We start from the raw sequence: 27,950 nt of genomic DNA, 5'->3' as shown, positions 1-27,950 counted from the left end.
CTAGTAAATCGAATCAAATCTTCTTTTCAAATCAAATTCTCTGGAAGCTTTAATCGGATCAGACTATATTACACCAGCAATCTTCTGCTTATTTCTGTTTTTTCCCATCCTCTGTGGAATGTCTTAGCCCAGCATTTTGAAGTTGGAACATCATTCACAGGCCAGTCTTTAGGAGATCAATCATCAATTAAACGTAGCTGTTATTTTCCTACCCTCCATTCTTCGATGACTTTCTTCGTTTATAATCGGCTCTGTTCCAATTGGTAACTGATCAGTCCAAGTAATATTAGATAAATATTTTAAGCGGGGGGTGGGGGGGGGGTGTTCAGGTGGGGGGAAATGGTACAAAACTATAGTTTCTCAATACTGGCGTGGTACATATCAAGGGTACACTTTTGTAATATTCAGTACATCTTATCTAGAAAGGATAAAGACAACAATTCAAAAGTTACGCGCCAGTTATGTGCCATAAAAGGTATGCTAAATTCCCATTATCATGTGAAAGGTAGACACTAAAAAGGTACTCTTGTGGCTACCACCCTACTGACAAAGAAAGCTACAGTTTAGTACTTTTTACACAGGCATGTTGTGATATTCTACTTGAAACTTTCTGCACTTGTGACTTGCTTCTTTGCTTTTGTAAATGGATTCTACACGCATACCCTAAAGATTTGCACTTCCCAAGTCTCACTCGTTCTTTAGTAATCTCATCTGGATAGTTATTCACAATCTGCTCATACTGACCAGCATTTCAACACCCTTACTACTGCTTGTATTTACTCTTCTACACATGATATATAATCCCATTATCCACCGTCACCCAGAAGAGGACGGGTTCCATTTTGAATCCCAAGCTTTCTTCCTTGCGTTATCTCAGTGCCTCCAGCTTGTTCATTAAGCATCCATCTCTGGGTTTCAGTCGAGCTGGTCTGAATTAAACATTTTCAGACCAAGTTTCAGAAAAGCTATCCCTACTACCATGTAGGCGTATAATCGAGGAGGTTATTTTTTTATGGTTCAGTCTCCATGCCCCATCTTCTGTATAGATGGAAAGACAGATGATGGATTAAAGAGGATGTCTTTAGGTACCTCCTCACCAACTATACAAGATTACAAAAACTAATTTCAAACCTTTACCAAAACATAAATGAAAAATTCACACACATACATTTGAGAATGGTTAATAAGGAAATTAATTATTTTTATTTATTTATTTATTTATTTAAATATGAAGCTGCATGAATAAGCTAAACCATCCTAGATGGAATTTTCGGTCACTGGAATAATTACAGCCATATTTATCTAGCTCGGTGTTCTCTACAGATTGCTAGCTAAATAAGCCTCCATCATATCAGGAGTGTTAAAACATAACAGTATATAAACACTATCTGTACCGCCAAAACTGCAATCACTAATGATATTTTTACCTTTACAAGTATGGAAATCTTCTTGGATTTGCCTGGATAAACTAGTTGTTTTGTGGTGCTTTAATTAAACTATGTAAACAAAACAAAATATGTTTTATTCCTTCCTTCCTTCCTTCCTTCCCAGCAGTTTGTCCCTACTAGCATTCAAATAACACCGTTACTCATGTTTTAATAACTGGTCTGACAACCAGTGTAGCACTATTTGCCCACATCACCACTGGACAAAAGTCACGCAGACCTCTGAAAGTTGAAAATAAGTGTTTTTTTTGTTTTTTTTTTAATAAAAACCTGCAGAACAAGGCAGTGCATGGACTACATACTGTATCAACAAGCACATTAGGCATCAATTGAACTACAGCTTCACAGACAAACAGGGAGGTTTTTTAAAGTGCAAGCATCAGTTACATGCATGTGTACCTGAGGTTAAAAAAAAAAAAAAAAAAAAAAAAAGAAGGGAAACAACAACAAGTACTGGAGTACATCTGCATAAAGAAAAAGGATAAAGTGTAAAGGTAGTAGGTGCAGAGGTTAAACAGGCTGCTGTTGCCCTCTACTGCAAATGTTTGGTACTACTATAAAAAAATGATCATATTATATTTTGGAAAAAGAGCTTGAACATGTTAAAACAAATATGGTCAAATACTAACCCACACTGACACAAAATAAAGAAACTAAACATCAATACAGTAGCAGATTTATAATACATCCTTTTTGTATATCCTGGGTGGATAAATGGCTTTCCAGTTATGTATAGTAATCCAAAGTATTAATATATTTAAAATAATAACAACAAACAACAACAACAACAACAATAATAATAAACAAATACTGAAAAATGTGTATGTACGTAAATATTTGTCAGTCTCAAGCGGATTTCCTGTTACCAGCCTAAACTTGATTATTTTCCAATTACAGCACAGACGTGTTTTATTCCTCTTACAACACGGCAAATTGCCAATGAATCCAATTTGTATTAATTAAAGAGTGCCATGCCATACTTTTCACACTTTACATTTAATATTGTGGAACACTTTCATTTACTTTACAGCAGCTCCCTCACCAGCCTCTCGTTTGTCTCATGTTAGTAGGATGATGATAATAATAATAATAATAATAATAATAATAATAATAATAATAATAATAATAATAATAATATGCAGCTTGACCACAAAGCACTGACACTGGAGACTCCTTCCATAAATATAACAAACATCTCCTCAGAGAACACATCACCAGATCAACAATTACACATTGTTCATTTGTTAAATAACAGAACGTCCATGTTAATTAGCAGAGACTATTAAAATGATTATTTGTTCGATTAAGCCTTACAGCTGGCACTACTGTCAGAGCTGCTGTTATAATCAACACATCAACCGCACTGTGCTATAATAAAGAATAAAAAGTAGTCATGGTCAGTCGTATCAGTATTAGAGTAAACCTGTACGAGTTATGCTGCAGCGTCATCCGTCATAAATATTCGATTTTACAGTAATGCTGTAAGATCTGTAGATTTTCTGTTACGCAGGAATACAAACCAAAAAGTCACTACACTTTACAATGCACACGTACAGGTTTCAAATATCTACAGGTGCTTCAGCAGGTAGGGTGCTAGTCGAGTTAGCTCAAAAGCATCATAAACTAGGATGGGTATTAAACAAACTCTATAATGTTTCAGGGAAACGTTTCCTCGGTGGTTAAGACCCTTAACCTCCGACTGCTCTGTTTAAGAAGTGGGTCAGGACATCTAGAGGAACGAGGGAAACAAAAACCCAAGTATAATGTCTAGTGGCTAAACAAAAAAAATCCATTCTACTAGATTTCTATGAACTCTCTCTATATAATAAACGCTATATGGATTTAATAAGGAAACGGTGGGGGTCCGTTCCAGAAAGTCTGATTCATGATTTTTCTCTTCCAGTTACAAGGATTAGACGGAATCCGGTTTGGTTCTTCCGGCTCTGTGAAAATAAACTAGAAGACGTCTGGTTAAGTGCAGTTTAAACGCAACTGCAGTGTTTAAGGAGCACTGATCAGATCAGATTCATGTTTAATCAGTGCTGTACAATGCTGCGACAATGTTTTCGACACAGCTTCTTCTCACACAGAAAGAACTAATAAACGCCCATCTTAAACCTCGCAATCTCCAATAAAACTTTCATGCATTTATCTGGTGCACGGTCCTTAATTTCAGTACAGTAAAGGCTAATTGGATACATTTTTTTCACATAAAAGTTGATCAGTAAAGTGAAGCCTATCTGTTTTGAAACTGTTTGTTGCCAAGCATTATTTATTTAAATGAATTGATAATTAGCATAAATACTGAATGCAATAAAGCTACAGAACCTTCTGTAAGTCATGTTTTTTTTTTTTTTTTTTTGCTATGCCTTCTCCCCCTCTTGTTTTACTGATGAGAAAATTTACTTTTTTATTTTTTTTTTTGCACTTTACAATCCTGGCAGACTATATGCAGGGTTGGGTTAGCTGATCATCTGTTTATTTGGAATCAATAAACCTGCTGGCACAGGATTTGACAAATTCCTCCCAGTCCTCTTTCTGGAACAGACCCTTACTTTCGTCGTTTCTGCTTCTTTCTGTTACTCTCGCTCGCTCAGCAGTTAGTTGTTTGTCTCGAAAAACATGAAGTCCTGTAAAAAGAAGCATCAGAAACATAAATTACAAAATAAAAAGATCATCTGTTCAGCAATAATCCATCCACATTAAAATGGAGTTGATTCAAATGCAAAGACAATAGAAAGAAACAAAAGGAGTCATCTGATTTGACATATTCAAACATTAAAACTGAATATTTTATAAATCCAGAGCCTTGTTTAACTTTTATCCGCATTAAAAGGGTATAGTTTTTTTTTTTTATATAGTTATAACATTATATACTAATAGTCATTCTGTGCGAGTAGTTTTTTGTTGCTCAGATACTCAGAAATTACAAGATGATTTTGGCAATAAAGTGGAACTGCAAATTATTGGAAAGGACGTATATAAGAGAGATGGGATAACCATAATTACTGAAGGTTTCATTGGAATATAAATGCATTAACTTATCCATAACAGTCAGAAAAATCTACTTGAATGAGCCAAAAAGGTATAAAATGTGTCCTGCACGCGCTACTTTGATTTACTGCCGTATCAACACTTCCTAGTGCTCCTGTGAAACATTTCCAGGGTTAGGTATTAGTGCCAAACACCACAGCATGGAGGCCCTACATTTTTACAAGTTAGGTAAGAGTTAATTTCTATACGAGTAAGTTCTGGGGTCTAAGGGCACGTTCACACCTATAAGCCCATTTGCAGTGTTCAGATCTGAATGAAATGGATCCATGTGGTTCATTTAGTTTCATACTGCACAACCAAATGTTTTGGCTGGGGAGAATGTAGGATTGAAAACCTGCTTATAAAACGTATTCATTCATTGCTCAAAAATATGGTGCTGTGGAAAAAAATAAATAAATATAAAAAGGTAAACAATCCTTTATTAAGTGTGTGTAGAGATCACAAAAAACACTCGAGCACGGAGAACATGGAGCGGTCATTAAATAAATGACTGCATAATTATAGAAATAGCTGGTTTTGCTTAGAGGTCGACCGACTGATCGATTTTGCTGATTCTTGCACTGATCGCTGGAACTATCGTTTATCTGCTAAAATCCACAGTGACAGTTTTTCCAGGTTGCGACCGTTGCAGAGCGGCTGAGAAGAATCCGCTGCCCTTATACAGTTCGATAGCGGCCTCTAGAGGTGAAATAAATACTATCACTGAAAATTTTTGTTGTGTTATTTTAAGTGTTTTTTTTCATGTTGGATGTCTATTTTTGTTATTGGGACTGTTACTTTTTGCTTCAGGTTGGATGTATATCTATTATTTACTTTAACACAGACACACATACATATTATTTATAATATATATATATACAAATCAAAAAGTACAGTACATTTTTTATGGTAGAGTCAGTACTGTTTTATTTTTGTAATAAAGTTCAGCATTTTACTTTGAGTGTTAAGTTTTCATTCAGTATCAATTAAAAAAGTCATCAGCTGATGAATCAACTTATTGGTAAAATCGACCTCTAGTTTTGCTAGTTAAAAACTAACATTTTGCGTATTGTGGCCTGTATCAATTTTTGTTCGTCTGTCCAAATATCCATAGACACGGCACTTAGTAGTGCAATTAGTGTTTCTCAGGTCAGTTTTTAATCAGCTTGCATTTACAGCACAATATACAGTACACAGCATGTTTGGTTCACTTCCGGCAACTGGATTGATTCAGAGTCGAATCACTGAAATCGAAGCGTGCTAGTTCGAGGCCACCTTGCTCGGACGCCCTTGGACCAAGTGTTTTACTAAATACCTTTCAGAAGTCACATTATAGACGTGGAGGTGACCAATTTCTTGAAGAGTTTGGTGATTACCCTATCCAAGCTTAGTTAATGTGTTCATTAAAGTGTCTTGGAGAAAGTCATAAACTGTGCATGCTAACAGACTCCCAGGACTGGACCCGAGAGTCTCATCACTGTACTCACAACGAGGAAGCAGAGTCCGATCATCACTGCCTTCATCCGGACGTCAAGGTCCATCGGGAACTGGATCCCAAAGTTATCAGTGTCTGTAAAGACCTCTCGGAGAAGTCCTGACCACTGTTTACTGATTCTCCCGATGCTCACTTCATCCATGGTCAAAATCTGTCATAGGACATTAACACACACATTATTTATGACATTTTTAATTGGTTTCACTAGTCCGTATGTAAAACCAATAAATATATAGGGCTTGCTTTGATACTCTGAGAATATATAATATTAGAATAAAGCTCCTGCTGATTAATGATATGAAGCATATTCCAGCCTGCTGCTTGAATGGATTTAGCAGAAAACCAAAAATTCCTACACTGGCCATGTTTTTGTTTGCACATATAGCGTCACAGTACCAGAATTCAGGCTTATACTTATGACCGCTGATGGTTGGCTATGTTAATCCCAGACTCATCTATAACTGATCATGAAGGATCACAGTGATCTCCCAGTGTGCAGTTATTTCACATACAGTGCTGTGATTTCTTCTGTTTTTGTGTACAGCTCATACTAAATGATAATTTAAGATCTTTAAATGAAATACATCAAACAAAGGCAACCTGAGTAAAGACACTAAATAAATAAATAAATAAATAAATAAATAAAAACTATTCTTTTTATTGATAGAAAAAAAAAGAGAGAAAAAAAAAAATGAAGTTAAACACCCATCACCACTGTGAAAAACTAACTGCCCCCTTAAACTTAAAATCTGGTTGTGCTACCTTCAGCAACCTAACTGCAACCAATAACTGGAGGTCAGTCTTTCAATTTCTAGGTCTAGGATTTACTCCTATACTTTGGATCATTGTTTTGCTGCATAATCCAGTTGCACTTGAGTTTCAGTTTACGGACTGAAGCCCAGACATTCTCCTTTAGGATTTTCTGGTAGAGAGCAGAATTCATGTTTCCCCTCAATTATTGCAAGTTGCCCAGGTCCTGAAGCAGCAAAGCATCCCCACACCATCACACTTCCACCACCATGCTTGACCGTAGGTATGATGTTCTTTTTGTGGAATTCTGTGTTTATGCCAGATGTAACGGGACCCCTATCTTTCACACAGTTCCACTATCATCTAATCAATCCACAGAACATTCTCCCAAAAGGTTTGAGGATCATCAAGGTGTGTTTTGGCAAAATTCAGACGAGTCTTAATGTTCTTCTGCGTTAGCAGTGGTTTTCACCTCGCCACTCTTGCATGGATGCCATCCCCCCCCCCCCAGTGTCTTTCTGATAGTGGAGTCATGAACAGTGACCTTTATTGATGCAAGAGAGGCCTGTAGGTCCTTTGATGATGTCCTTGGCTCTTTTGTGACTTCCTGGAGAAGTCATTGCTGTGCTCTTGGAGGAATATTGGAAGGTCGGCCACGTCTGGGAAGGTTCACTACTGTGCCGTGTTTTTCCATTTGGAGATAACGGCTCTCACTCTGGTTCTTTGGAGTCCCAGAGCCTTTGAAATAGCTTTGTAACCCTTTTCAGACTGATGTATTTCAATCACCTTCTTCCTCATCATTTCTGAAATTTTTCAACTTTGGCATAGTGTGTTACTGGGTAAGACCTTTTAACCAACTTCATGCTGTTGAAAAAGTTCTATTTAAGCGTTGATTTGATTGAACAGGGTTTGCAGTAATCAGGCCTGGTTGCGTCTAGTCCAGCTGAACCCCGTTATGGATGCAGTTTCATAGATTTGAGGAATTAGTAACTATGGGGGCAAATACATTTTCACACAGGCCCAGTTGGTATTGGATAACTTTTTTGTTTCAATAAATAACTATCATTTAAAAACTGTATTTTGTGTTTACTCAGGTTGCCTTTGTTTTATCTTAGATTTTGTTTTCATTTTTGAAAGAATTTAGTATGAGATGCACAAAAACAGAAGAAATCAGGATGGGGCAAATACTTATTTCACAGAACTGTAATACTTCTGGAAATCTGGATAGAGAACTATATTTTACTCTCTACATTTTCAGACATCACTGCATTTCTCTAAGCTCATGTATTTGTAAAGTCATAAAGAGATGTCTTAGTATTGGGCAACTTCGAGTGGAAGTCTGTGTTGATAAACAGGCACCAAGAAGTAAACACGCGGAGGAAAGGATCTGCCCTCTTCCGAATATATGAGCTCACAGATGCCCACGACTGGCTAGTGCCACTGTGCTTGAAAGGAGAGACAGTATACCCTGCCCACCCAGAGAATACAACCAGTTTTCCTTCCCAGACAAAGTTGGCTGTGGCGTCGTCAAGATTCAAACTTTGCGACAACAACAACAGTATCAGAGCTAGCATCAGTATGCTTTTTTTCCACCTGCTGTATAAAAAGCTGTGCCGAATTATATGAACTCGCACTAGTATGCATCATTTGTAAAGAAGTCTGCCCTTTGAAGTGAGGGTCGAGTTCCGACTCGCACAGGTCTACATGAGCGTGCTTTCCTCTGCACTGCTGGTTGTTGAAGATGTACTATATGTAGTGTTAGTGACTGCGTTAGTGTAGGTGATCAGATATCAGGATAAATAGAAGTGAATTACAAACACAGAACAACAACATGGGACTTACTGTATTTAAACACCACACGTTTGTAGGGCATTGCTGATTTAACAATTATTTAAATGCATTTATAAAATTCACTCATCAAAATACTGTAAAACCTGTCTGGTTTAAATAAATAAATAAATAAATAAAATAAATAAGGCCAATTATTCGGTTAGGAGCCAGAAGAGTCAGCCAAATGATCCGACTCACTGAAAAGAGCTGGAATTTCCATCATTAGTGCCGAGCGGACATTCTGACCTTTCATCCACGAAGTGAAGACATACAGGTGGAGCAGAGATTTTTAGCATCTTTTATCGAATAAATTGTATGTAGTTATTCAGGCTGGGGTCAAAATATGGTCTTGCACAAGTGCTAGTAAGTCAATTTCTATTGCCATTATTATTTTTAATAACAAGCTACTTTGGGCATTAGGAACTGTGGTGAAGGACCTTTTAGACGAGAGAGTGTGTTACCCAAAAACATGGTTCAGATATTTTAAAAGATATACTCGGTTCAAGTATAGTCCTTTGAATCGAGCAGAATCATTTATGATATGAGATTCTCAAGAGTGTCTACTCTGCTGTAAGTGGTTTAAAGTACCCCTTGTATGCTTTTTCAGATATTACCTTTGTAGTGTGTTATAGAGCTGTTTGTGAACGTAAAAAGTCTGAAATGTTTTAAAAAAATCAAAGCGCACAACAAACGGAGTTATTGTCTCCCCAAAAGAACGACCTGATTCTGAACAGCTGAAATGAGTCGTCAGTAATCCCAGACTCACTTCCTGTACTAACCTACGTGGGTTTGTAGCAAAAAGCCCCGCCTTTGGTCTTCATAGGCTGCTCCTAAACAACGAGTACTTTGTATCCAAAACAAGAGGTGTAAAGGCACAGCCCTTTTCTGGAAAGGGGGCGGGGAGCAGCAGCTCATTTGCATTTAAAGAGACACATGAAAACAGCGTGTTTTAGCTTCCACCCAAAAAGGGGCATTTACAGCAGGGTATAATAAATGATCCCTGGGGTATTTGAGCTGAAACTTCACAGACAGATTCTGGGGACACCTGAGACTTATTACATCTTGTAAAAAGGGGCATAAAAGGTCCTCTTTAAGGGGTTTAATCTAGGACAAACCCTCAGCATAGTTACCCCCCCCCCAAAATAAATATTTACACATACATACATACACACACACACACTAATATATACACACTTATTTTTTTTACTTCTTGTTTTCTGTTCTTTTTTAATTTTTTTTTAAACCCCCATTAACCACTTTTAGGGTGCAGAAGTATACATCATCTCATGCAGTGTCAGTGAGATGATGAGAGATCTGGGCAGAGCTACAGTACCTCAAAGTCGACATCTGGAAGGCAGCTCCAGCCACAGAAGGGCCCCCGCAGCTTCAGCACAGGCTCCTTGTGCTCATTCTGGATGGTGAACTTGGGAAAGAAAGGATGCCACTCTTGGAGCACATAACCCACTATGTTCCCTGGTGGAGACTGAACCTCCAGCTAAGATGAGAGAGAAAGAGCGAGAGCAAGAGCGCGAGAGAGAGAGAGAGAGAGAGAGAGAGAGAGATCTTTTATTGCTATTATTTTATCAAACAAATTTTTTATTGCATGTGAATTTGTGTAAATGTGCATGTCTGCAATTTAATGTTACCAATGCTTTGGCAATGTAAAGCCTTTCACTGCTACTTGAATCTTGAATCTCTTGAGAGAAAGAGAGAGGAGGAGGGTGGTGGGGTGGTGGGGAGGTGGGGGGGATTTTACTCAAAACCCAATTGGAAGCCTTTTTGGAAACTTGGAAACTCGTCCACTTGGTCTGGAATTTCATTCAGCAAAAAATGCTGCCTGCCAAAACATCTCGGTGAGCTGGGATTGTTCATCTGCTTGCCAAGCCGGGAACATCAATACCGATCCATACTTAATTCTTTGCCAGGACAGGAACATCACGGGTAATAAAATGAGATCTTGGCTCAAAATGTTAGAATCACTTCTGCTGAATCATTTCAGCATCACTAAGACAACGTTATCCTTCAGTGAATGTTGTTGTATTTTGTCCAGAGTGAATCTGATTCCTGTTCACTCGATTCTGCAGGGAAGTTATAGCACACACATTGCTGTAGAACTTCAAACCAGCTGCAAGTCAAGCTAATGTAGGAAGAATGCAGGAGCTGTTTACATGGCCAGTGTTAACTTCAAGAACGAGAAAATATATGGATGTATCAGAACATTAACCCTCGTGTGTCAATTTAGGAAAAAAAAAGAAGTTACACAGGTCCATAGAGGACAAAAATGTCCATGTCCAAAAACTACTATAATTATATATATATATATATATATATTTCTCTGCCCCCCACCAGCATCAGTTCTAATCATAATGACCAAACATTCATTCATTTTCAAAATTGTAACCCTTTAAATGCTGGTTTGTTTAAATAATGCCACAGACTTTTTATGAAGAAAAAAAAAAAAAGAAAAAAAGAAAGAGTCCATATACCATCACCAGGGAACTTTCCATATACTAAATACTAAGCAGAATTGGTTTTCTTTGATTATTACTGTCGATGATGAGTCAATGATTGCATCAAAATTTATTTTGTTATTCATATTTTTTATGCAGTGTCGGATTAAAAAAAAGCCTACCACTCAGATCTGTAAAGGACAAAAATGTCCATGTCAAAAAACTGTCAAAAATATTATATATTCATATTTTTTCCACTTTCACTGACTGATTTTTTACCAGCATCAGTTCTGATCATAATGACCAAACATTCAGTCATTTTTCAGAATTTTAACCCTTTAAACGCCGGTTTCTTTACATAATGCGAAAATCTTCAAAGATCAGGAACCTTCTTTGACTCGTATACATGGGGTGGGATTTGTGATTTCCAGTACAATATCATTTCTTTCTTTCCAAGTGTTCACTCACACTCACACTCACACACACACACACACACACACACACACACACACACCTGCATCATTTATTCAGTCGTTCTGCAGCGCTCTATAATACAGCAGAATCAGAAAAAAAGGAAAAAGCACGGATTTTCCCCAGACTAAACCTGAGAAAATACTACACATCAGAATTTTTATTTTTTTTTAATTCAATGTTTTGAAACCTTATCAACAAAATAAAATCCTATTAAACACAGAACACATGATTTTATGCTTAAATGTTACAGGGATTAAATATCGCAGTTTGAATGGGTTTCAATGAGGACATTTTTGTCCTTAAGGTCCTTAGTGTAACTATTTTGTATACCTAGTTTAAATTAGATTTCTGGAAGCAAATGAGGGTGAAATTAAAATTCCAATAAAAATACACACCTTTTTGCAAAACTTATACTGTTTGCATTAACACAGACAAAATTATTAAAAAAAAAAAAAAAAACAAAAAGCAAAAAAAAAAAAAACAAAAGGAAATAAAAAAAAAAGAAAGACAAAAATGTCCATAAGGACACACAAGGGTTAAACGCAAATATAAATGGATAAAAAGCAAACATTTTTAATACTTGTCATTTTTGTGTCATGAATAAAAAAAAAATGAATCGTTAGCAAATTATGGTGTAAGACAAACACTTCACGTCATACCGTTATAATAAAATAATCAACATCAAGGTGGTAACAGCAAGTCCGATCCATTACACCACTCTGTCGTTAATTACTTTCCTACAACAGCACACACCTTAAATAACAGAGAGAACTGACTCAGAAAATAACTGGAGATCAGTAGTGATAAATATTCCAATTGCACTTGTGACTGCAAGTAAGCAAAGAATTGTTCAGCCTCTAGAAACTCAAAGTTATATTAAAAAGAATTAAAATGGCAAGCAGATGTCGATGCAATGTTTTGGTCCTTCCCACAAAAAAAAAAAAAAAAAAAAAGGCAAACGAGACACTCAGGAGATAGAGGAATAACGATGATCTAGTATTTCAATACACAACCCACTCATGAGCATTGCTCAGTGCACTCACCTCTTGCAGACAGCAGGGGAAGCAGCAGGACATGCACTTGAGGGGCCGGCTGATGGTGATCACTTCCTGGCCGAAGTTATCCAGGACGCGGATGGTGAACGAGCGCAGCGGGCCGCAGCACTGTCGCGTTAGACAGTCGTTCTCCTCTACTGCATAGAACACGTTCTGGCCCATCGAGTTCTTTATTTCATACTTGTTATTGCTCTCGAAGCCAACCAGAGCTACCAACACAAATTCACACAAATTGGGTAAACATTCAAACAAACTTGTATAGCAGCGTGAAATGGTGGTAGGATGGTAGCCAGAAAACGTCACTATAAGTACCCATGGGTGACGTTAACACTGACATGAACGGCCCAGGCACGACTATTAGTGCCTTTCTCATGGATGCCAGACACCTAAAACAGCAATGTACCTGCCAAATCAAGTTAAGGGGCACTCCAATAGTATTAAAGCACAATGACATTTCGCAATTCCACAAGTCTGCCCAAAGAAAGAAAAGTTTAGAGGCCATAATCCTTAAAACATGAAATATTGTATGTTCAGGTGCAATAATTTTGTTTAAAGAAGAAGAAGAAAAAAAAAACGCTTTGTATAATTTTTAGAAAACCAATATTTTCAAAACTAAAAGCTCCTTTGTTTGAGGTTTCTGTTACATTTTCTGGCCCTGAAATGAGCTCCGCCCCCAGCTAGAAGAAAAGTTACTCAGCTCTGCCACTGTACTCTAAAAGCCTGGAGCCTATTTCAGGGACCTCAGGGGACAAGGCAGGGGACACCCTGGATCAGGTGCCTGCCTCTCACGCTCTCGCACGCACACACTGGCACGCACAATACGGACAACTTGGACATACCAATCAGCTTACAATCAGTTTTGAAAACCTCAGTCTAACACCAGAACCACAATAATACACAGCAAAATGAACACAAATGAATTAGCACAGAGTTGAATTAACTCTGAGTGAACACTGTAGGTGTTAATTCAACACTGAATTTTATTGTTTTATTTAAAAACAAGACAAATTTCAGACTGAAGTCATTTTAACCAGATCGTAAACCCACCCGGAGTATAAACTCAGTCTGGGTTAGACTACATAATTATTTACTACAGGTAGAAATGACAATTTGTCAATCATTTAAAAACATTTTTGGATAAATTGGAACCGAGATTACATACTAATAAAATGATCAAAACTAAACAGAAGTAGGTTTATTCTCCTGTTTTGTGGGGGTTTTTTTTTGTCCATTTCTGACCACCGTATAATCGAACACATTTAAAGATTTAAGCTCCACCCACTTTACAATCATGTTTCTGAAAATCTCTCCCCCCCCCCCATATACATGTCAATTTATGTGTCATTATGAAGTGCACATCAACTTTCCTTATAAACCATGTTTAGTAGAGTGGAAACGCATTTAAAATCATTTATTACAATTTCTTTTTTCCCCCCTATATTCAGAGCCAAAAGTTTCAGAATTTTTCACATATCGATATTCCAACATACTTTTCCATCTTTCTCTTGAGAGCATCTTCATAGTTAAATAAATATTCCCCACCCCCAACATCAAAGGACCAGGTTTTTGGTTTTATTGAGTATGCAAACATGTGCATATTTAATTTGATGAAGCCTCATTTGCATAAATAAATGTTAATTATTTGGATGTTAAAAACTATACATCAGCAACAAACTGGAAAATTGTGGGAAGAAAAATTATATATTCACCTATAGTGACTTAAATTCCAAAAAAGATCATTTAGACTGAATTAAATCTTCTCAGGTAGGCAAAGATGACATATTTACTATGTATTTAACATGCAGTACATGTCAACATAAACAGTATAAATCTCCTAATGCTTGTAATTCCAACATGGCAACAAGTGGAAACTGTGTGAAGAGCCAATTAGATCACGCTCTTTTTATGGAAGATCACACTTGAGTTGAGCATGTCTCTAGGGATCACTCAGCTCGAGGTGGGTAGGGAGGAGACGTGCTAGTTTGACAAGCTAACAGGCTCTGGAGGTTTCTACAGACGCACTTCATCATGGAAGTAGCCATGTAACCTAGATATCAAGAACAAACCCCATGAATGTCATTTCTGAATCATTACAAGACTGCCTGAACTTACCCTCTATGAGCTCCACCTTCTGTTTAATCAGCAGCTGATCAATCTGCATTAGTAAGAAAAGAAAAAAAAAATGGTTCAGGTTAATATTTTATTGGCAAGTGCACCGATATAGTGTACAGTATACAATGAAATATGCAATCTACATGAGTGAGGAGTGCCAGAGTATTAAGATTTACTCAACACACTTCAGGTTACATTTCTTACTCAAATGCTCACATATAGTAAAATATTTCAATCAATTGAAAGGAAACATGCATAGAAACACATCCTGTTAGCACATGTAGTTCTCACCTGTGTCAGGTACTCAAGCCCAGGTGGGTAACTGGGTAGCCCAGGGTTGGGCATCATGTACATATGCTCCATGTTTGTCTCCTGAGAAAAGAAAATCAGGTCAAAGTTAATAATTAATAATGCCAGCACTGACTATCCTATGATGTATGATATTTTCTGCACTGCACTACTGCCACATGATTGGCTGACTGGATAACTGCGTGAATATTCAGTTATACAGGAGCATACAGTATATATATGAAAAAGTGATATTACATAAATTATATAAATTGGTGTTTAGATCAAATTTGTTAACACTGCTTTCATTCATTCACATTCGGGAAGTGTTTTATCTTCATCACAGGGGCTGTGGATCCAGAGCATATCCTGGGAACTCTGGGAATGAGGCGAGAATACATTACCAGAGTATCTCTGGGACTTTAGTCCAATCTGAAGTGATGATGTCAGGAAACTTTACATCTGGAAAAATGATACTGTCTTATGTACTATAAATTGGCTAACGGAAATAACCTCAGCTAATTTTTCCTGTCTGGACTGACGTGCTGGTAAAGTTTCCATTACAGCTGCAATCAAAATGATTCAACCCCCATTGCAACTCAGGTTTATCGTCAAAATGTACAGACTTTCAGCTGTTTGTAACGAACAAATCAAACAAAAGCAACTGAAATAGTTGAACACAACAAATGCTTCAAGTGGTTTCCTCAAATTCAACTGAAAATGCAACTTATGATTTCTCCAGTTTCATAATTATTCACCCCCCCCGAATAGAATCACTCAACAGCACAAATATGCAAAACAGGTGTTGTCAATCGAGGGCTTCATTAGTTGCACCAGGTGTGCTTGAGCTGGAACACATGAAAAACCTAAGCTGGCTAGGGGCAGAAAATGTATGAAATACCTGGACGGGGCAGAAAAAGGAAGCCGTCAACGGCTGCAAGCAGATTTCTGAGAAGGCAGGTTGTATAAAACCCTTGAGTGACTGCAAAAGACCTGCAGCAAGACTTGATGGCGACATGCACTGAGGTTTCAGTGAGCACAGTAAGGCGCGTACTAAACGCAGAAGGTTGTAACTGTATAACCTGTGGGAAATTCCCCGTGTTTTTTCATCAGGATAAAGACACTTCATGAAGTGATCACTCTTTCTATAAATCTACCACCAAACACAACAACAATGAAACCATGTATTGGAGACGTAATGCTTGTGTGGGTTTAGGCAAGTTTGAGTTCCTAGCACATTTAAAACAAGTCCTTGTAGTAAAATATCAAAACAATCAGGCAGCATTAATATAAGGTGTACATTGTACATATAGGACATTTGGTATGCTGACCATCGAGAACACACTTTCATCTCTGGGATTTATGTAGAGATTTCTTATCCCACACAAAAATCGCTCTAGTTACCACAGAAGTCCTCAGGCAGCATATTACTAACTAATATCCGGAAATCACGTCCCATCAGAATAGCACTTAGGCAAATGGTCAGGAGAAGGAAGTGCGCATTAGCCACTAAATGCTAAATATTGTGGTGCAGAATGCTCAAGCCTTCATGCATCATGGGTTTAAAAATAATGGCCTGCATTATATGGACCAGAATGATTTGACTTTAACTGGATCATTTACTTGAATGCTGAGATTCATCAGTAAAGTGAGCCCCAGAGTAGTGTATTTATCAGGATTTTTGAGAATTCATCAAGAAACTCACAGAATATAGCAGTTAATTTTGTGCATTTACATATTTTTTTTCAGTACATCTTTACAGAAGCACAACACAAGTTGTGACGTGAAAATAATGAGATAATTCAAAGAATAACATGTTAAGTAAAACAAAACAAAAATTAATGACAGGTTTTCTGAGGTGTTTTTATTGTCGTTTTTGTTTGTTCTTCCAGGGCTTCCATACATCCGTTATGTTTAGCAGAGACCTTTTTTTTCTTTTTTTCTTTTTTAAAAGTACTTTATCTGCAGTCCTGTGTTAAGACCTTGAGATATAGCCACCTTTATCACATGTCAGTTTGGGGAAATTCGTCACATCTGTGTTCTCATATAAACTGACAAAACTTGCTCAACAATCATTATGATTACACGATATCAGCTGCTGGATTTCTAATAATAGTATTCAGTATTATTGTAAATGGATTATTATACAATTAGCTTATATACATCATATACAGTCTGGTCCATAACTATCTAGGTGCTGGAAGTTATTGCCATTTTAGCTGTTTTCAACAGTATACTGGAGTTGAAACTAAATGAATTTAGGACTTTTTAATTTGAGGATATTTACATCCAAATCGCATTAACCCTGTAGGAATTACAGGACTTTTTAAGATGTAGTCTCCGCTTTTTAAGGGACAAAATCTAGTTCCACAATTGGTGCGTGTAATTCCCGCATTAGCTCACTTACAACTAAGCAAATAAAAGTTTAATCAAGTGTGGCATTTACAGACATTAAGGCAAAGAAGTGGAGTGTTCTTCGATTGTCAAATCACCTGACCTGAATCCAACGGAGTTGCATTTCGACTGAAGGCAAAAGCCACAAGAACAAGCAGGAAGTGAAGACAGCTGCACTAAAGGCCTGGAAGTGCACGTCTAAGGGTTCCAGACTTCAAGCATTGGCTGACTGCAAAGGATTTGCAACCAAGTATTAAATGTTAAAATTTTAATTCATGAAAAGTTTGTCCAATTACTTTTGGTCCTTTTTGGTATGATTTGAGATCTGGAAGGCCTTCAGAAAAAAAGGTTGTGGATGCCTATGAGTCTGGCAAGGGATTTAAAAAGATCTCCAAATTATTTGAAATACATCATTCCACTGTAAGGAAAATCATCTACCAATGGTGCAGATTTCAAACGGTTGACAATTAGTCCAGGACTGACCGTCCCAGCAAATTCAGCCCAAGAGCAGACCGTCTGATGCAAAAAGAAGTCTCCAAGAACATCGGAATTTCATCACATGATCTGCTAGTACGTCTTGCAGCTGTTTGTGTCAAAGTGCATGCTTCTACAATCAGAAAGAGACTGCACAAATTTGTCCTGCATGCCTGCATGGGAGCCGTGCCAGGAAAAAGCCTTTGCAAGACTACACTTTGCCAATGAGCATATAGGCAAAGACCAGGCTTTTTGGAATAATGTGCTCTGGACAGACCAATCAAAGATAGAGTTGTTCAGCCACAGTAACAGCAGACATGTTTGCCGCAGACCAAAGACAGCATTTCAGGAGAAGCACCTCAGACTAACTGAAGCACAGTTGTGGAAATGTTATTGTTTGGGGTTGCTCCTGTGAGGGAAATTACTCATTTTTACTTTGTAATAAGTTTGTTCTTGTTCTGTTCATCTGAGGATAACGCCTAAGAAGCCCACATCATGTCACTAAGATCAGTACAGAATGTTCATCTGCTTACAGAAACACAAACATGTTCTTCTGTTCAAGGTTCGTCTGCACATCTTCCAAGACCCTAAAACAAAGCCTGTTTGAACTGCCCCAAACAGCTCCGTATCGGTACACAGAAGTGTGTCATGCTCTGCTTTTCATATTTTATTTATATATATAAAGTAGTGGTTCAGCACAAGCGCTTCAGAGCGATCTCCTTAATCTATCCTGTATTAACCATCTTTCTGTAATAAACCTTTTTACCTTCAGAGGACCAGTCTGCGAGTGTTGTCCAATTTCCATGACAATTTGGCGTCTCCTGGCTGGGCTGCGTGAGTCTTTTCAGCTTTTCTGGACAACAAGCAAACCGGAGGACGCTCGTAGAAAAGTTTCACCCTGAAACACCCTGTGTTGACGCGAAGGCGGTTTGCCCTTTGTTGTGCAGAGTGAAAGACCGATGCAGCCTTACCACTGACTGGTAGGAATCAACAAGAATTTAGAATTAGAATCTTATGAAGTCATTGTGTATTGCTGTCTGTATGGAAGGGAGTCAATGATATAAGAAATGCGCGTATTACATTGAGAGAAGTATTACATGGAGCCATTTGTTATAAGAAGTTCCAGGAACTTCGCCTTTGTGACGGCAGAGATATTGGTGTTTCTTAGATTGTTACATTATCCAAGGTATTTCTGTTTGCTCTATGCGTCATTTGTGTGTCTATGTCGGTGGTGGGATGGGTTTCTTGTCTCCTCCCCCTTCTCTAGGCCCCGCCTACTGCATGCGTCACATTCGGGCTTGCTAGTGGATGATCACGTCTTGTCCACGCCTGCTCCGGCCTTGTGCGACAGGATTGGTTGCCTGCACGTTTCCGGAAGTGTACTTAAGCCTCGTCAGTCTCCATCTCAGGGCAAATCATTGCCATTGCGTGAGAGGAGTGCTTTTCGGCTGTGCATGACCCTATGCCTGATTCGACTTTGTTTACGCTCTGCCCCGTTACGATTCGTGTGATACACTTGTGTATATATGTATATATTATTTTGTTAATTACCACACTAATAGTCACCTCTGTAAATAGTTCACGGTTAAGAGTAGTTTGTAGGAATCGGTGCCATTTGTGTTGATTCTTCTTTTCTCCTGATTAGCTAGCGAGTGAGGGAAGACGGTGTATTTTTGTTTTCTTTTCTTGTAGTTTAGTTAGTTTCCTTTCGGTAAAGTTAGAGGGTATTTTTGTTTTTTATTCTGGCCTTGCCGGCTTCTGAAGAGTGAAACCACTTTGTATATATAAAAAGGTGCTCCGTTTGGAGAATAAACAAAGCAAATGCAATCTTGGTCTCGTCAACCCTTTGTTTTATTTTATTGTATGTTGCGGCCCGACCTAGACCGGGCCGTAACATAGATCACAGCAAAAATATTTGCTAACAGAAAGAGTCCGGTTCGAGCAATAAATAAGTAAAGAGAGTACTTATTAAGAAGAGCAAGAGGCGCAGTATTTTTACGGCAGATCATCATCAAGTGGCATGCCCCATTGACTCATTCCATCATATCAGCGGTACATGATATATTTGGCAAATTTAACACAAGTAAATTTTACCGAGATAAAAAAATTAAAATATATATATATTTTTTTTAAAATAAGGGAAGAGAAAACTAAGTCCTACCAAATTGCTGTATGTGGACTCGCCCTCACAGGAATACTTTTTTACATTCTTAAGGTTTGCTCTATCGAACCTATAAGTTATACGATTAATTAAATGTCTAGAGATTTGGCACACACTAGAACCTTTTCTGTCTGTGCACGAGAATGCATATTCACTTGATTTTCATAGCAGGTTAAATTGATTAAAACTTTGAAAGTTATAGGCGGTGTAAAAAATAAATAAATAAATAAAAAATAATGGGAAAAACATGTAGCAAAGCACATCCTGTGACACATGTTATGGTATGTACAGGGTGTTCATATGTTGATCCTAATATCACATTTATGCATGTAAATTATGGGGAAGGATGGTTGAACCGATATGATGTATGGGTTAAAGAATGTGCTTTCCCTGAAAAAAGTCGTTTTAGTCTCAGACAGTTAGAACAACTGAAACTTAATTTAGAGACAAAGGAGAGAGAGACCCCTAAAACAAGGAGTGAAGTGCACTTTTTGGCTGACTGGAAGGCATTTGCTGAATGGCAGAGCGAGGCACATAAGAGAGAAAAAATGTCAGGCAAGGCCCTTATCTGTTTGTCAGTGTGCTAAATTGCAGAAAGTCGATCCCGACCTGGACTCTGCCCCACTGCGACCCCCGCAGCAAGTAAGGAGGGAGGAACCTGCAGTTTCAGAGGCACCTCCTCACAATGAAGCGGCCCAGCATACGCCACTCCATCCAAACCTGTCAGAACTGAGCCACAAACCCCCACCGAACTATGCGCCGGCAGTCCTATCTTCACCGGTGGCGTTACACACGAGATCCCAAATGAAGGGACCAACAACGTTGCTGCCAGAGAGCTTCAGACCAACAAAATCAGACAGAGAAGGGACAGTGCACGCCGTGGTAAATGCCCCAATGCTAGAAGTGGCCGGAGAAGGAGGCCCGATGCTAGTTCACAGACCCTGGACATTGGAAGACATCGGGAGCAGCATGACGCATCTGCCAGCTCTCCGCGAAATAGGAGGACGAAAGTTTGGGGATGAACTTCAGATATTCTGCAGAGAATTCAGACCCACCACTCACGAACTACGACGACTGCTCATGGTGAAACTTGGCACGGACTGGGTCAAGGTTTCACGTGAATTCCCAGAGAACGATGTCTGCCTAATCAACCCACAGTGGGATGGAGTCAACGCAAAGGTATAGAGCACAAATCACGGCGCTCCAGCAGAAGCTGATGAACACCTTTCCTGTGTGACTGGACATGACAAAAATAGCGATGTGTAAACAACAAGACTCAGAGACTGTATCACAGTACCTGTCCAGGCTGACTGAGATCCATGATGCAAACTCAGGCTTGGAGAAACCCGACGCTCTGGCAGATGTGCAGGCAGCCGTCACAGCATGGGAGGCACATCTCAGAAACAGCTTTATGAACGGCATGAAACCAGAAATTGCCGCTATAATCAAACACCAATGGGACGCTGGAAACCTCACACAAGTGGAAAGGTATGCAATCCACACGGAGAAGCTCCTACGAGAGGCAAAGGAAAGAAACGAGGAGGAGAACAGCCAGGAAGGCCAGGTGGCAACCCCCATAGATACAACTTCACATGTTTTATCTGCGGAAAAGTTGGACATTTTGCAAAAGACTGTCCAGAGTAGAAGCCGACTGACGCACCTGGGAACAGAAGAGGTGACATCAGACACCCAAACTATCTGTTAGCGCACAAAGAACAGGAATATATGCACACACCGACATCCAACATTAGTCAGACTGACAATTCACAAATGTCTGAACCAGTCATGACCCTTAACCTTTTAAAGTATAATGCCACTCCTTTTACACAGTTACCATGTATATCTCTTGTAGTCAATGGACAAAGTGTCACATTTTTGGTAGATTCAGGAGCAACATATTCAGTGATGAAACACTGCGAATTAAACGCATCCCCGAAAATGAGTTCACGGTCACTGCGCTCCATGGGTGTGACAGGACATTCAGTATTAGAACATTTCTCTGAACCGCTAGTTTGTGAATGTGAAAATGGAAAAAGAGTAACCCACCAATTTCTAATTTCGTCTTCATGTCCAGTCAGTCTACTGGGCAGAGACTTAGTGTGTTTTACACTTAAATTTGATGTCCTCAACTCAGGGAGTAACAATAACTGATGACTCATCTTTGGAAACTCCATTTGTTAGAGAAACAGAGCTCTGTGTTTATCAATGGTCCATACATAACAAGCCTAGAGCCTGTGCTCGTTTGTTGACATTGGCACATGATAAGATGAAGGACAACTGTGTTGATTTTATGCTGTCCTCTGACCTTCATTACACAGCGCAAGTGCATGAAGGAAGAGACTTTAATTTTGAAAAAGAATGGTTCATGGATATCCCAGAAAGCGAAGAGCTGTACCTATATTGATGTGACAAATTTTGTGCATGTTCAGTCAAACTGAGTGACACGCAGTTGCGTGTATTTTTTGATTCAGAATCAGCACCTCACGTCTCATTAGCCAAAATAAAGAACAAACAGTGGAAAGACGTGGGACCGTGAGTCAGATTATGTGAGAGTGGGAAAATTACAGATTGGGAACAGAAACCCATCTCCAACATGTGGTACACCCCGACGCTGGGAGTTTATAAAAAAAATATTTCAGGAAATGTGCAAGGTTAACCGGAATGTAATATGTCCTGACAAGGGAATGTTTCCGAAACTTGGGACAAGCCCCATACCCCTAGAGACACACCCACAATTGAAGGTGCCTCTCGGGCTGTGGGCCCAAGGGAAACATGACTGATCGTAAGGCGACGCGATTTCGATAGGTCCCACATAAGCCTGCGAAGTTCTTTAGTAGACTATTGCTGCAGATTGGACGACAATTTGTAGTTAAAAGCCCGTATGCCAGATATTGGCCGCCTCTGTAAACCGTTCTGTATCGGCTTTCGTCAGAAGAATCATTGCCAACAGTGCTACCCACACAACGTCACACAGACACAATGGTTATTCTATCATTGAACACAGGCGGTCTGTGATACACAACCCTCCGCAGACTAGCGAGACGGAGTTTGATGGGTTGAACTCCGTTTTCAGGGCCTGGAGGTCATGGATACTGACCATTTGTGTTCCTATGGTCACCGTCATTCTACTTAATAATGGCTCCATATGTAATTTCCTGCATGCAGGGGTGTTTCCTCCGCTCATTAAGAGCAATGACTGATGACCAAACACTGATGCTAATTAAAACGTCCACAAAAAGGTGACTATGACCCTTACCAAGACCAACCCGAGCTGTATCTTAAGCCTGACTGGGAACTAGATTCTCCCAGCAACACTGACGATGACAGCCAATTGACATCCATTTCACACCTATTGTAAATATTCCTTTGACCATGACGACTCTCATTTCACCCTAAATGAGCTTGCTTGACTACAGGATACTATATATCCACAAAAACAGCCTTAGCGCCTTCATTATGTCTGTTTTATGATTAATTCAGTTGAACCGTGAAAGGATTCTGAAGTTCTGATGTATTCACAGCATAGTAATTTCTCTGTTAATTTTAGTGATCACATTTTGTAATGATAAAATGGGGGAAATGTGAGGGAAATTATTCATTTTTACTTTGTAATAGTTTTGTTCTTTTTCTGTTCATCTGAGGATAACTCCTAAGAAGGCCATGTCACGTCACTGAGATCAGCACAGAATGTTTATCTGCTTACAGAAACCCAAACATGTTCTTCTGTTCAAGGTTCGACTGCACATCTTCCAAGATCCTAAGACAAAGTCTGTTTGAACTGCCTCAAACTGCTTCTTATCGGTACACAGAATTATGTCATGCTCTGCTTTTCATATATATAGTAGTGGTTCAGCACAAGCACTTCAGAGCGCTCTCATTGTTCTATCCTGCTTTATTCGATCCTGTATTAACCATCTTTCTGTAATAAACCTTTTTACCTTCAGAGGATGAGTCTGCGAGTGTTGTCTAATTTCCACGACACTCCGCTGCCTCAGAGACTGGACAGCTTGCATTCATTGATTCAACTATGAATTCTGCATCATATCAAAGAATGCTTGAAGATTACGTGGGGTCATCTGTCCCAAAGATGAAGTTGAACTGAAATTGGACCATTCAACAGGATAACGATCCTAATCACACTAGCAAATCCACCAAGGAATGGCTCAAAAAGAAGAAATGGAGGTTTATGGAATGGCCGAGTCAAAGCCTGGATTTGAATCCCATTGAAATGTTGTGGGGGGATTTGAAACGGGCCGTACATGCGAGAAAACCCTCAAATATATTGCAACTGAAAGAATATTACATAGAAGAGAGGTCAATAATTCCATCAATCCGATGTCAGACTGGTGGACAATTATGCAAAATGCCTACAAGTTATTTCTGCTAAAGGGGGCAATACTAGCTTCTGAGATCAAGGGTATACTCACTTTTTCCACAGAAGAATCACATTTATTAATGTTTCTGTTGAATAAATTATTGAAAAAGCTCATTTTCCTTCTGGTATTGTTGAAGTATATCAACTTCATTAACAGACACTCTTTCAAAGATGAGCAAATGTTTGCTTGTCCAAATATGTCAAAAAGCACCAACAATTTCCATGGGGAGTACTTATTTTTTCACGAGTATCTATATACAAGAAGCAAAGAAGGCTGTGACAAATTATAAAATATACAAATATACTCTGCTCTCATGGATGTCAAACAATTGCAAACAAAAACACAGGTTTATCCAAAAAACATATATACTCAATATAGGTGTGCAACAATTATTGGCACCCCTATGAATTCAAATGAGAAATATTTGAAGTATATTCCCATTGATATTTTAATGTTTTTAGTACACCTGGGTGACTAGGAACAGGAAATGGTTCAACCATGGTTTCCTGTTTCACAGGGGTATAAATATGAGATAACACACAGTAAGGCTGCACGATTATGGCCAAAGTGATAATCACGATTATTTTGATCAATATTGAGATCACGATTATTCATTGATTTTAGGGACGACGTATTTTTATTGCACTTTCACATTTAAATAAAAACAGACCGCTGCTTTCACCTCCATGTTACATTCCTGCTAATGTACAAATCTTTGCATCAAATTAGACTGATCCTTAAAGTGCATCATCTCGTAGAAGCAAAATTTAAATAAAATTGTACACAAATTATAGGATAAGTAAAAATAAATACACCATCAAACAAATGAAAATATGCATCAAATACAACACTATGCAACCAAATGAAAACAATTCAGGCGTATGCAGAAAAGGCAATAACAGTATTTACAGGAGGAGAGACGCAGACTAATCATCCAACAGAGTGGTGCAGGGACGACGTCATTTTGTACCGGAACACGGAAGTTAGCATCACACCGGTTCCCTCGACAAAAACCCAATAGGATTTTCCCATAGGCTTTTGGATTATTGCAAAAAATAAGCGCCGAGATCAACAAAAGTTTATAATACTAACATGTTTTGTCCATCAAGATCATTGTCACAAATGAACACAACTTTTATGAAGTTTGAAGTCTAAATACAATCGGCAGAAATAAACAGTTAACCGTACGCTATAAACGGACTACACCACGGTGAATCGACTTCAATGTCACCATCACCGAGCTTCCGACAACTTCTCCAAACTTGATTTAACACATTTTACAGAATACAGATTTACTCTGTGGATGCATCTTCATCCACGTTTTTTTTGGGGGGGGAAATTGTGCACAGCGGACCTGAACCTGATGATGTTTAATGTCCCTGACAACCTCTGGAGTCTCATTTAGCAACATGTTAGTGTCATGATTTCCCCTCGCGCAAGCGCTGGAGCTCAAAGCGAAGCTAGCAGTGCGAGCGCTAAAATGCTAACTCGTTTCCGGATTTTGGCGTATAAAATGATGTCATCCCTGCGGCACTCTATGGCGACTGGCTGTGAGTTTAGGAAGCGCTTGATTTGATATGCGAGATTTTCTATGAGCGGAGGACGAACTTGGAATGTCAATATCGCAGTCGATCATGTTCGTGTAAACGTGGGCAGTCAAAATCGTAATCGAGATCGATATTCAATTAATCGTGCAGCCCTAACACATAGGCCAAATTCCATTAGTCATTCATAACAACGGGTTAAACCAAGGAATATAGCTGTGATGTGCAGCAAAAGGTTGTTGAGCTTCACAAAATGTTAAGTGTCTATAAGAAAATCGCACAAGCATTGAAAAAGCCCATTTCCACCATCAGGGCAATAAAAAAAAGAAGTTCCAGTCAACTGGAAATGTTATGAATCAACCTGGAATTGGACGTGTGTCGATATCGTCTCAACGCACTGTGGAGAGGACGGTTCGAGTGGATAAAAATCTCCAAGGGTCAGAGCTGGAGAAATGCACAGCCTTCTTTGCACATATTTACCAAGGGTTCCAATAGTAGTGGAAAGCACTCTGTGTGTGATGTATGTGCGTGATGTGATTCCTACACCATTCAACTGATTTAAATGACTTACATTTAATATCAACTCCAATACACTGTGGTAGACAGCTAAAATAATAGTTGTCAATGTCTAAATATTTATGGACGTGACTATTTTATATTATTTATCTGACATTTACTAAGCAACATCCATCCATCTTCTATACCGCTTATCCTTTTCAGGGTCACGGGGGAACCTGGAGTCTATACCATGGAGCATCGGGCACAAGGCAGGGTACACCCTGGACAGGGTGCCAATCCATCGCAGGGCACAATCACATACACACTCACACACTACGGACACTTTGGACATGCCAATCAGCCTACCATGCATGTCTTTGGACTGGGGGAGGAAACCGGGGTACCCGGAGGAAGCCCCCACAGCACATGGAGAACATGCAAACTCCACACACACAGAGCCACGGTAGGAATCAAACCCCCGACCCTGGAGGTGTGTGGTGAACAGTATGTGTTTTTTTTTCTGACAAACTGAATTCCACTCCCCCCCACCCCACTCCACTCCCCCCCACCCCACTCCACTCCACCCCCTTTTCACACACTTCACATCTGGTCCCATTGGTTCTTTCAGTTCTATTTGGTTTTACGCCTTGAAAAATTCGGCCTGCCGGCTTAATCATTGATGGGGCGAATTGTAACAAATGCCAACTATAACGTCAAGATACACTTTATGGCCAAAGGTTTGTGCACACCTGATAATCAGACCCATATCTGCTTGTTGAATATTCCATTGCAGATGTAGTCCCCCTTTGCTCTTATAATAATCTCCACTCTTCTGGGAAGGCTTCACTCTGACGTATTGTGCATCCTCTAGGCTGAAAGACAGTCTGAATCATTTCACACCAACATCAATACAGTGATACAACAATAAACTCAGTCCTACATATAAACACACAGATACAGACTTGGACACTATAGATTTCAGTGTGTATGAGGAAAGAACGGATCCATACATGCAGTTGTTTTAATTCAGGATTGAAACATCCCAGCATAAACAAATCCTCTGTGCTTACCGTTTATTGTAGGCGTCACCAAACCCAGTAAGCTGGACAGACTCAACCCCTGACCGACATGTTTACTCTAAATATAAACAACCTGTCTAACAACAAACGATCACAGAACTGGTCTAAAACGTTTCTTCTACGTTTAGAAAACGAACTTGATAAACAAATCCCCTTACAAACCCACCATGACTGGCTTTTAAAAAGAAACGGAAAGGATCAAGTGCGCTGGACTCCCCATACATAAACCCACGCATTTGATTGGCTCTTGGTGATGTGTCGTTCAAGACGGAGTCGACTCTTTGATTCGACTCTTTTAGGTGAACGCTAAGAGGCATATATGAGCCAGTTTATCTTCACAGCTTGTTTTTTTTTTCCTCCAAGCAGTAAAATGAATTCATATTAAACAATACAGTAGCTCTCTCACCATTAATACATCTATACACACACACACACACACTAATATATATATATATATATATATATATAGTTGGTGTAAATTATAGAAGTAAG

General features: G+C 38.9%; 1 protein-coding gene across 4 annotated transcripts; it reads right to left on the bottom strand.

The window, feature by feature from the left end:
• Positions 1-1,175: 1,175 nt before the first annotated feature.
• Positions 1,176-27,695, bottom strand: si:ch73-206p6.1 (phospholipid scramblase 2). 4 transcript variants are annotated; one of them, XM_053636735.1, is made up of 8 exons: positions 27,450-27,695; positions 27,129-27,263; positions 14,936-15,016; positions 14,645-14,687; positions 12,521-12,741; positions 9,887-10,048; positions 5,966-6,124; positions 1,176-4,075 (listed from the first exon to the last, which is right to left on the bottom strand). In XM_053636735.1, the coding sequence occupies exons 2-8, from the start codon at positions 27,165-27,167 to the stop codon at positions 4,046-4,048; spliced, it is 735 nt and encodes a 244-aa protein (XP_053492710.1). In that variant the 5' UTR covers positions 27,168-27,263; positions 27,450-27,695; the 3' UTR covers positions 1,176-4,045. The 4 variants fall into 4 exon arrangements, with proteins under 4 accessions (XP_053492710.1, XP_053492719.1, XP_053492727.1 ...); XM_053636744.1 differs by having other exon boundaries at positions 27,129-27,251; positions 27,450-27,691; XM_053636752.1 differs by lacking the exons at positions 27,129-27,263; positions 27,450-27,695 and adding exons at positions 18,567-18,777; positions 18,881-20,456.
• Positions 27,696-27,950: the final 255 nt, after the last annotated feature.

The sequence above is a fragment of the Ictalurus furcatus genome, chromosome 1, assembly GCF_023375685.1.
Source record: "Ictalurus furcatus strain D&B chromosome 1, Billie_1.0, whole genome shotgun sequence".
Taxonomy (NCBI): domain Eukaryota; kingdom Metazoa; phylum Chordata; class Actinopteri; order Siluriformes; family Ictaluridae; genus Ictalurus; species Ictalurus furcatus.
The sequence above is the reverse complement of the archived record's forward strand: the minus strand, read 5'-3'. Positions and strand labels throughout refer to the sequence as shown.